At 38.9% G+C, this 11,709-nt stretch overlaps 1 protein-coding gene across 3 annotated transcripts; it reads right to left on the bottom strand.

The window, feature by feature from the left end:
• Positions 1 to 706: 706 nt before the first annotated feature.
• On the bottom strand, positions 707 to 10,558 carry LOC138724207 (neuropeptide Y receptor type 4-2-like). 3 transcript variants are annotated; one of them, XM_069864060.1, is made up of 4 exons: positions 10,388 to 10,558; positions 8,819 to 8,928; positions 6,421 to 6,571; positions 707 to 4,215 (listed from the first exon to the last, which is right to left on the bottom strand). In XM_069864060.1, exon 4 carries the CDS (start codon positions 4,097 to 4,099, stop codon positions 2,966 to 2,968), a length of 1,134 nt encoding a protein of 377 aa, XP_069720161.1. In that variant the 5' UTR covers positions 4,100 to 4,215; positions 6,421 to 6,571; positions 8,819 to 8,928; positions 10,388 to 10,558; the 3' UTR covers positions 707 to 2,965. The 3 variants fall into 3 exon arrangements, with proteins under 3 accessions (XP_069720161.1, XP_069720162.1, XP_069720163.1); XM_069864061.1 differs by lacking the exon at positions 6,421 to 6,571; XM_069864062.1 differs by lacking the exons at positions 6,421 to 6,571; positions 8,819 to 8,928.
• Positions 10,559 to 11,709: the final 1,151 nt, after the last annotated feature.

The following is an 11,709-nucleotide window of genomic DNA, read 5'->3' on the forward strand; positions in this document are numbered from 1 at the left end:
AGCTGGTTGTGAGTTTCAAGGATCTGCATTTTTGCAGTTGGATGTATGAGTGAAGTTTGATGGCTTTTAGTATTTAAATACTTCAGTTTATCCAGTCTGAACTTCATTAGCAGTAAACAATACTTGACTCCAAACTTGACACTTTCTTTAATCACTGGAGGAAGATACATCTGTTTGTGTCCATCTGGGTTACTCTAAAATTGATCTGCTTGCTTTATGTATTTATTTGTGATTGTGAATACAAATGGCCACATGAATTGCAGTTAAACAAAGAGACACACCTCACTAACATTTCTATCCTTTGCAGGAAGGACTGGGACCTAACACATAATGCAAATGCATAGCTCTAGTGGCAGGTCTCTGAAATATTGTGAGTGCTCTATCAAAAAGTTTTCACCTAGAACTAGCAATAAAGACACACTCATGGAAGTACAAACTGTAAAGGTAATTGTGTTTCCACTTAAGACATTGGTGCTTGAAAAGTTACATACTTAAGATCATAAATAAAATAATCTTCTATGTTCGTGTTTAGCAGAGTAGTCTTACAATTGCTTGACACACATCTTAGTTGAGTAAATGCTGGAATTATAGCAAGTATTTGAGCCTATACTCAATGCTAAATGGTTTAAATTGATCCTAAATACAAAACCACTACAAAGCATAAGCATTATTTAAGTGTTCAAATAACGCAAGATAGTTTTGGTATAAATCGAGCTGATATGGAGCAGTTTACTCTATTTTGTACTACTCATCACATGCTTGTATTAGCTCTGGTTTCAGTTACTGTAGCAAATTTCAAGCTGCATGTAAGATAAAGGAAGAATCCTTTTGTTCTGTGTCTCTGGTAGACTCAGTGTCCACTCTAGAAATGACATTACATACAAATATATCAAGCGAAACCACTTCTCATCCCACTGTGGCAAGTAATGAAGAAAAAAAAGAAAGCAGAAGTCAATTTGAAAGAAGCAAAAATAGTCTTTCCAGATAATTGAGGAAGGTACAAAAGGTAACCACACATTAACTTTCTTACTGAGATATATGGGTTCTGCCTAGAATTAGAAGGATGACTTCATTGGAACAGCTTTTGCCTTATTCCTCCGCACACACAAATTCAAGTTCAAAGTTTTCCTAGATGTCTGTGAATCCAGCTCATGACATAGGATGAATTCCCATTTCTGCCAGATAAACATATGATCTCATATCTGTTGATAGCTCTTGCTACCTTCTACCATAAGTTCTTGCTATTGCCTTCAGATACTCTGTACAACATCTATACTGCCTGTCAGACTGTGGCATGACAAGAATTTCTTCCTCACCTCTTCATCAATTTATCTAATCAGAGAGCTCTGGGCTAAGGAATTTCTTACTGTCTGCATAACTCTGCATTGGTTAGCTTCAATTCAATGCAAACCCATTGACTACAATGGGTAACAAGGGCTTAACATAGTATAATTCAGGTTGGAAATTACTTCTGGTGGTCAACTAGTCCAACCTTCTGCTAAGATTAGTTTAATAACTCAGGACAGAATATGCTTCCATATTTCTTTAACATTGCCCTGGTTGGTCTCCTTACACTTGCAGCCTTTTTTTCCTAATTTGTTCTTCCATATGGGCTTCTTGGACACACCGGCTTCTTGGTTTCTCAGTAGTCACTGAGCAATGTCTCTGGTGCCAGAGGTTAAAATGAGTTTATGGTTTGTAGGTTCTGTGAATAAAACACTAAAAATACCACATATATGTTAAAACACAACCCTCGCTTTAGTAGAGCAATTGACAATGCTACCTATTTACATGTAGCTTGGCTTCAATCTGACCTGGATTCCACTTGTGTATTTTCACTGACCTTCTACAGCTTAGCTGGAATTTCAGATCCATCTCTGTTGCTGATGCCAGTGAGTGGGACTGATATCTGATATCCAGTTTTATTTTAACAGGAAATGCATGCTTGCTTCTTTGGGAGCATACCCATTCTGAAAAGACATGGTTTCTACAAATGTTTTCATTCTCATTCTGACCTTCTAAATTAGATACTTTGCCATTAAGATATCAAAGAGTTGCTGAAGCAGAAGTAACATCTTGTTACCAAGACCTAGAACAACTCCAGTAATTCAGCTGCCTCGTACCATCATGCCACACCATTTTACCACTGCAGGGTTTGTGACAGACAGCAACAGGAATTGCAAAGTCAACAGGACTCATTTCCATGTAGATCTACAACTGTTTTTCACTTACTTAAAAATAAGGCTCAGTGTCATCTCATTGTATTTTAAGAGCTCAGTCCACTAATGTTTTCATTTTCCACCATCCCTCAATAAGTAATTATCATCTTCAAATACCAAGGTCATTGTCCTTTGTCCCTACTTGCAGAGCCAATGGCTAATCCCAAGCCTGTATGACCAAAAGGGGTTTCATACAAACATCCAGTTGTTTGTTGTGAACTAGATCCGCTGGAAGATTATTCTAATCTAATAGTTTGTGAGATCTGTTAAAGCACAAAAATTTATATATTTACATATCTCTGTTCTGCTGGTGTGTCAGCCACCCATAAAGATCTTACTAATACTGAAAAAACTGAGGCTGTCTTCTCTAATGCAAATTTTGACAGTCTGCAATGCTGAAACTGGAAATCTGGGTCTACTGCAGATGCAGTAGAGATAAGAGCTTAGCTGATGAACCCTGTACCAGTCTATGTGCAGCCACAGCTTAGCTACTGGTCTCTTAGAGCAGCCTGGTACGTTTTAGCCCAGTCTCCTCAATGTCTGTACCATCTCAACGACATGAACAGCTTGTGTACCACAGGACCTGCTATATACATTTACAACAATCCTTTGGTTGTTCTTCCAAAAATCAGGCAGTAATGGGTTCCTGTTCATATCCCAGCTATGGCATCACCAATTTCTCTTTATTCCTACAGGTAAAAATGTGCATATGGTGTCAGTGAGCCTCAATGATATGTTTTTTACCTCTAGATAGAATTATGCCTGCAGTTCAACATTAGTGAGCCCTTGGAAATTTCAGTCTGCATGGTGGATAAGGGCAAATGATCATATTCTTCCATTGATGCATTTACTGAATTATGCTGGCAGCTCAGAATCAAAGACTTCACTTCTTTTTTGAAGTTGCTGTTCAGGAAACCATAGATAACTGGATTGACACAGGTGGAAGCCATAGCTACTAGGTGGCACAATGAGAAGATGAGATTGTGGTAGCAAGGTGAAATGATTTTGTAATTCCAGTCCACAATGGTGTTGAAGACATGCAATGGTAGCCAGCAAACAGCAAAAGCAGCAACCATGGATGCTAGTAAAATATTTATCCTTCTCAGCTGAACTGCTCGGTTGTTATAGTCACTCTTCTCAAACATGTCCTTTCTCTTCTGTAGACGTAAGTAGATACGCAAGTAGCAAAGTATAATGAAGAACAGTGGGATGCAATATTGCAAGAGCAGTAAAGTGGTTGTGTAGATAAGTCTCTGTTGCTCAGAAGGCCACGAGTCAATGCATATGGCCTTGTCAGCAGAAAAATTCATGATGTGTGAGAGCTGCTTATACAAATCATTAGACAAGATGGATGTGGTCAAAAAGGGCAGGGACATGAGACATGCTAAAATCCAAATTACTCCAATTCCTAGGTAGGCTTGGGAGATACTTGGCCTCCAGCCAGTCGGATTTATGATGAGCTGGTGTCTTTCCAGAGCAATAAGGACAAGGGAAAGAATTGACACTGTCACTGATGCACACTGAGTGAAAGAGGTCATTTTGCACATGACTTCCCCAAATATCCAGTAGTCCATCATGGTATAAACAACAGTGAAAGGCAGACAGACAATACACATAAACAAGTCTGAAATTATTAAGTTGGAAATTAGCGTGTTGGTGACATTGGCCTTTTCCTTTTGCCTGACAATGACAGCAATCAGACAGATGTTTCCCACAATGCCTAAGACAGTCTCCAAGCTGTATGAAGTGGCCAGAAAGACAGTAAGGTCAGTGATGTTCTTGCACTGATTAGAAATGTGCACTGGGAAGCTTCGGTTTGTGCTCCAGTTCTTACTGTTGAGGAAAGGAAAAGCATCATTAACAGCCCTTGTCTTATTCATACTGAACCTCAAAATATTTGTCCGAAAGGGTGACAGTCAAATGAATCTGGGTCTTCTGGAGCCAGCCTAAAAGAGGTTTTATCTGTTCTGTTTGGTTGTGGAAGATTTGGGTGTATCTGCAAAGGAAAGGAAAAAAGATTGCTTAGTTGTGCAATAAGAAATTAGTCTAAAGGGGAGAGGAGAGGACAGGGAAGCAAATGCCAGGGATTCTGTGTGTATTTTGCAGCTCCCTTTGATATAGTTTATTAGCGCATGAAGTGGAACACTTTGCTAAACTGTGGTATGGAACTTCATTGAATTATAACTGTGTTTACTTGTAAGCTTGTCCCATGATTTAACAACATCTTAACTTCATAATTTACTCAGTGCAGTATCTTGAACATCACTAATGTAGTAGAGTGATGATTCAAGCTAGCCGGACCAAAGCACTCTTAGGGGTAAAAATTGTATGTAATTCAAATTTTGCAAGATTCTAATGCAAACCTGAGCAGAATACACATCATGGGTCTGAGTTTACCTTCAGTTCAGCTAAACACCAATGTGAAAAGTAAGGTATATGAGGTGCATAAAGCCAACACTAAAGTCTCTTATGAGTTAATCTGTGAAATGCACTTGTGACTAAGACGACCACAATGCAAAAATTCAGTCTCCTATCCTTAGGAGGGTTAACATGGGATGATTTTGAAAAAGTCTAAAATAATTCAAAATAATTTCAAGATTTTTCAGCTTCTACACAGCTGTGATAGGTCATTGGAACTGCAGTCCAGATTCCCTGCTTCTCCATTCTGGATAAACTCCAGTGTCCGTGACATTGATGTCTCCCTCTAGGTGTCTAATGCAGCCATCATAGGGTTTATCAGAAATTTAGTCTAGACCCTTGGGGTTTTTTTCCTTTTCTTTAAGTGTGGGCAACTTTGAATAAGTCTCTTAATTCCTTGTGACAAGCTTCTTATTGATTCTCCCTCAGCATTATTTTTTTTTCTTTTTAATGAAGAGAATTCAAGTCTTGTAATAGTATGTGCAGCCTCCTGGATATTGTTCCTGCATGGGCAGATGGGTCTGCTTCTTAACCACAGCTGCAAGCCCTGAGCTCAGCTTTCAATGAGCTCTCAGCTGAACTCAAGAGTTAATTGGGGCGGCATATTTTTTGAAATCTCAGCCATAGGACTGCCTGGACTCTAACAGATGGCTCCTGGAAGGCTGTTGTGATGTGTCATGAGAGAACCTGCTTTATAATCCTGACCCTGGTGTCCAAGTCCTCTATCTAGGAATCAAAGAAAGAAAAAAAAAAAAATCTGTCTCTGCTTGGAGTTCTCCAAAAGCCAGAGGAAGTTTCATGCTGTACAGAGGCTTGTAATGTGAAAACTAAATAAATACTTGGGGAACCACACTATTTGCCTATTGCATGACCCTTTCCTCAGCAATAAAATGCCACTTGAACAAGTCCGTGGGGTTGAGAAAAACTTCTGAGCTTCAGAAAAACAAGTGGTCAAGATATGAATACATAAATGGTATAATGTGCTTATTGCTTTGTTTATGTAGCGTTTACTGCTGAGCAACTGCATGCATACAGGTGACCAGTAGTGTACCAAAAAAAGGTTCCCGTTACCCTACAAATTTTTGTTTGCCTTGTCTTTCTCCTTATAAATTGTATTGTATGATTCTAGAGATGTTGCCTCTTGGAAAGTAATGAAAGCCATAGTGTGCAGTAAATAAACAGGTATTTGCAGATCATTATTTTGCTTAATCAGCAAAAATTAGTGCAGTCAATTCTTCTGTTGCTTTATTAGACTTGACGATACATCTATCTGTATCTGCATCTGTCTGAGACAGTCAGAACAGTCACACAAGTCAAATGTAGTTAAGTTTTCTTCCTCTTGTTCTTCTGTTTCCTCAGTAGTATAAATCTTTAATGAAGAGGGCAAAGGAAATTTTCCAGAATTTTTTATGTAGGTGTGACTTTCTGTCCACTCACTTTCGTGTTACTTGATCCATGCAAACAGATTGATTTATTTTCTGTTTCTGTATCCTCAACAACAAACACATGGTTCTCTTTTGTTGCTTGAAAAGGTACATTGACAGAGTAAGCCCTCTCAAGGATCCCAGCCTCTTTTGCACACGCTGAGGCATCAGTGCAGAGAATGAATGATGTTGAAGCAAAAAATGAAAGTAGTGAAGCCACCTGAAAAGCAAAAGCAAGATCCAACAGATTTAAGGGGCACATTCCCAAGAGGAATGCTGAAAGCAGAATGCGGCTGTGCATTTTTCACAGGTGACGAACATGGTGGGGATAAAGAGAATCTCTGAAGGCTCTGCAATACCTTTTGTTGGATTAGGAGCTCCCTCTATTTTAACACCTTGCATTCCATAGTGTCCCCCACAGGGTGATTGCCAAGCGCTTCTTGGGCATTCGTTCTCCTGGTACTGCCCAGTAGTAAATGAGAAATTATCCTCTTGTCACAGATAAGGGGCCTGAGAGAGGGAGGTGAGACATGAGTTGTCCAAGGGAACATGTGGTGCACTATGCAGGACTTCAAACTGCCAGCCAGCCTGATGTCCTGGGAAAAGTCAGAGCCTAGATCACCTAGTTCTCTGTATCTCTTATTCTGGCAAACATAATGTAAAAGGCAGTTCTAGAAAACTAGAAAAATAAATGTTGCAGTGACCTTATATTTATCTATTCTATTATGATATCCTTGGATGACATATTCTCAAGGTCAGTCACTGCCAAATGTTATGTTATCACAATATGTTTGACTGCCATTCAGTTTGTTCTAAATTAACAGTCAGTAATAAGCAACGTGTTTAGACATTTGAATCAAATGTTAGCTACATGTAGGGAAAAAGATTTTAGACCTCTCACTGTGTTGATGCTTTGTTAATTGCCTGATAAAACATATCAAAAAATCTGAGTTAAAAAAAACCCTGCTTTTGTCTCCAGAAAGAGAAACAATGCTTAGTTGGTTTGCAGGAGTAAGAAGGGGGCCTTCAAAATCAGTTTGCAGAAGGTGTGAAGGGAAAAGTTGGATTGATTTTGTTTGCTTGCTCTTTTTGAGGAGGAAAGAGTAATCCTGTTCAGAACCCTTAATGAACTTCAAGAATGAGGTCTGTAACAGAAGCTAATGTGTTCAAAAAGCAAGGGTTTTTTTTTTTCTCCAATTGATGCAGCATGGGATAGTTCCTCCAAAAAATCAAGTGTCACAAGTCTGCAGCAAGTGAACAGGATACAGAAGGAAGAAGACAAGGTTTAATCTTAGTGTTACTTAAACTTTTTGCATGCACCTTTTACAGACATTCATCACTGTGCATTCTGTATTAGAAGCAAATAAAAAGAGCAGGTGAGGTTTAAAGGATTTGTCCTGCTGAAAAAAAATCATCAATTGGGTTGTCTCAAAACAAGGAAAGAAACTATCACTAGTCAGCTTGTAAGCATTGCCCCAGAGGGCTATCCTGTAGTTCCCAGAACAAATTCCTCAAAGGAAATGAATTTCTGTAGAGGTGGATCAGGGAGGAAACTGAAACCCTCAGCAGATTTCAAGGGAACTACTAGACAATAAGTGGCCCCAAGCAGTTAACGCATGACTGCCTTTTTGAGAGACCTCTGGGCTTGAAGACATGCCATGAAAACCTCTATAAAAACTATATTCGTGGAGGGAGGATAAAGCAAGGAACTACTACTGATGTTGTGCTTGACGTGCTAACCTGGAAAGAGTGGATCATTCTTGCAAAGCTGATTGTGATCATCCCTTCCATGTAATAAAAAAAGAATTCCGTAGTTGTGATGGACAGTGTGGGTCAATATCCACATGAGATGCCAGTTAAAGAAAAAAACATTTGCAGTATTTGGCTTCATTATCTGGTACTTAGAAGCAATTGCTTATCTAGCTCAGAACTTAACTAGTTGCTCAAGACATGTTTGCTGCTTTCAGTCCATACAGCATCTTGAGACAAGCAACTCCTAAAGATGTTAAGTGAGTGTATTACTTATTTAAAGAGTTATGGCAATTGACTGGAGTAAAGCAGCTATTGCCTACCTCTTATAAACTAGAAAAAAAAAGTGAACAGTGGAAAGGTTTAATAAAACTCTGAAATTCATATTGCAGATATTAATCGAGGTGGTGATGACTGACTACCAGCAGTATCATTTTTTTGTTGGCAGTGACATTACCTCATTAAAATAGATTTGCCCTGTTTAACCTTACATCTTGGAGAAAAGTTAAAAATCAGTTGGCTATCTTTACTGGTTCCCAGGCAGGTACTACTTAACTAGAAAAGGAAACATGAAACTGAGTGTACACAGACATCCTGCAGCAACGTTAAATCCATCAGGGATTTAGTATAATGAAATTCAGTGGTGCGCTTTGTTATTCTTTATTTTTGTTTAACTCTGTGTTGCAAAAATATTGGTAGCAAACACCTTTGGTCATTGAAAAAGCTAAATACGTTAAACATTTCTAAAGTGTGTATAATTAGAGTATAGCATAAAATGTGTGTGTTATTAAGTTGCGAATCTCTAATATAAGGAGATGGTATAAATAGACATGAAACTGAAAGTATTTTTCCAATCTCACATCTACACATTTTCAGAAGGAAACCTTTAAGAGGTTATGACCTTATATTATGAGCTAACCTTCTCTGACTCTGCAGATATCAGGGAAGGTTTACAAAAGCACCTACTCCCAACTTTTACTTATCTGGTAAAATTCATGACAACCTTACCAAAGACACAGAGCCAGTTCATAAAGATAAAATGTGACTAGCAGGTCAGCAGACTGGAGAATAGTAGTTAGTCCCTGATCCCTTAAGAGTAAAGGCAATTGTGTCTTGTTCTATACCCAAGAGAAAAAAAAAATAGAAGATATTTTTATGAAGTTAATCTTTACCAGAGGAGGTGGGGAATCCATAAATCATTGTCATGGGCACTTTAGCAGCCAGTTAGGATAGCTGGATACGATGTGTACTGACAGGAACTGGTGGATGGGTTGGGTGGGGAATGAGGAGTCGTGGGGACCATGAGATAAGAAGTGTTTTCCTGTGACCAGTGGTAACTAGAAAAGCTTTGTGTCACACTGCAAGGTGGCAAGAATCGCACCTGAACCCTAGAGATCCCCCAAGAAGCTGACATCTCCCGCTTGCACCCTGAAAGGCTGTGAAGGCCTCCTCCGGAGATACAAGGGTTGGCCCTTTCATGACAAATCAGACTGGATTGATTTGTCAAAAATGGTCATTTGCTTCAGTGGACCCATACTCTGCGAACATTTTGGGGAGCTGAGAGATGTCCCTGCAAATGCTTTTTCTGAGTCGGATGGAGGACAGAGAACCCAGATAATCATTGGGCTCTACTGAGTTTGGTATCGTCATGCATACAGTGTGGTAACCATTTGATTTATTAATAAAAATGTTAGAAATTGATTATGATTATTTTGTTTCCAATGAAGCAAACTGTTGCATTCATACTAAAATCACTTTTTTTTTTTTTTGCATCTGAAAATGCCTTCTTTCCCTCAAGAATACAGTCTTTCAAAACTATACTTTTAATGTTTTGGTTCAGGCACTGACTCATAAAGTAATTGTTTGCACAGCCTTAATCAATGCTAAATGGCAAACAGCAAAGGCCTCCCTAGGTTTTATAACACTTCTTCCTCAATTGTTACCATTAATAAGCGTATTAATGTTTATTATGGTGGTATTAAAAAACTAATTGAGAATAGGTTCTTTTTTTACTTGGTGCTGCATGGGTCTGGAGGAGCCATCTCTTATAGGGATGGACAAGAGCTTGAAAAATATATGAAGAGAACAAAGTATTTAGTATTCTTTTTTTCTTGCCTTGTGACTGGATTCAGAGCACGTTGATTATACTGGACTTTGGATCAGGTTCGCTTAATATTTCTGCCGTCTGTATTATTCTAAAACAATAAAGAAATCTACAACATTTTCATGGAACTGAAGGAGGGTGCAAGAATTCTTAGCTTTTAGGAATCCAGTACACAGAAAGCCTTTCAATCCATAGCTTCTCTTGAATTTAAATGTCCTGTCCCTGTCAAGATCTCTTGCTTCAGCTCTTAGGTTAAGTTTCAGCTGTATCTTAACTGTTAACTTTCTGATGAGAAATCAGTCAGTTATCCAAACCAGAGGAAAATGTGAGGAGAAAGGAAACTAGCAGTAATGGGATCTGCTGTCAGTCACTCAAGTGAAACTTGAATAATTTTTTACAATCAGAAATGATAACTTCTATAAGGAGGTTTGAGCTCTCATTTGTCTGAAATAAATAATATAGAAAACCCTTACCTGTTACTGATCAAGAAAATCACTGCTGTTGCTGCACATTTCTGTCTTGGAAGAATGAAGGAATGTTGCAGCAGCAAAGTAAGGTCTTCTGTGTCCTACTGATCCAGAAGAGAAGCCCTATTCACTGTTGCTGTAGGTAATTTGGATGGCATCTCTCTCTCACTCCCTCTCTTTCTCGCTCCCTCTCTCTCTCTCCCCTCCTCCCTGCTTCACTCCCTTCAGCATAGCTAATGAATTCTACTTCATGGTTTATGGTCTGGCTTTGAAGTTCTGGCTCCCTCTGCTGTCATATAAATATAGAAATTCTGCAGATAGTTGAGAGGAATACCATCTTCAGGAAAGAGCTATAAAGCTATCCAGAGTACAGCATGCACCCATGCTGCACGTGTGTGCCCAAATGGAAGCACACTAAAGCAAAGGGAGAAAATACAGGAACAGAGCCTATTTCTGTTCTCCTTGATGAGGCAAGATTTCTGTAGTGCTCAAAGAGAATTTTGCCTCATACATATGAAAACTGTGTATGGTTACAAGTTATAAGTTTTCCCGATTTTTCCATTCCGTCAGAGACTGGTATTGAAAAATAATTTCATTTTCAAAGGATTCGGTCTGCAAGTCCTTTAATTGTGAAAGGGAAAGAGGTGCACTGTTACTAACACGAAGAGCCACTGAGAAAGGTGGAAATAGAAGAAAAGAAGAATCTGCAGAAGGGCCAGTTCTCATTGATTTTTTTTCCCAGATCTTTCTCATAAAAAAAAAAAAAAAACAAGATAGAAATCAGAGTTGCAGATTTTCCTCTTGCATTGGGAAAACACAAACAGAATATTTGCAAGCCCGCACAGGTCTTGAGTTTCTTGCCCACTCCTTAGGAAGTAGAAGCTTCCTATTTTACTGGAGCCAGAAAAGCTGAAATTATTTATTTTGCTGGCTTGTTCACTTCATTATCTTCCTTAATTTATTTATGATGTGTTTATTTGTTCTTCTGTACAAAGCCTTAGAGAAAGGAGTGGAAAACCACTGAAAACCAGAAAGTCCTCTTACTGGGTAATATTTTGATTTGTGAGGCTGTTCTTCCATCCCTCTCAGCTTACACCATTCTTTGGCCAGCCTTATATCCACATCTTCCAAACATTTAAAGATATGCCATGTCACTTTTATTCTCTCAATTCAGACCTATGGGCAGAACTTGTGAACCAGAAAATAGGATCTGATCTCTTCTTAAAGTCAACAGAGCACAGCTGCAGCGCTGTTCCTGAACAGCTCTGCCACCCAGGGGCCAGGAAATGACCCAAACACCAACATTTTGCTATGGTATCTACGACTTT

Source organism: Phaenicophaeus curvirostris, chromosome 9, assembly GCF_032191515.1.
Source record: "Phaenicophaeus curvirostris isolate KB17595 chromosome 9, BPBGC_Pcur_1.0, whole genome shotgun sequence".
Taxonomy (NCBI): domain Eukaryota; kingdom Metazoa; phylum Chordata; class Aves; order Cuculiformes; family Cuculidae; genus Phaenicophaeus; species Phaenicophaeus curvirostris.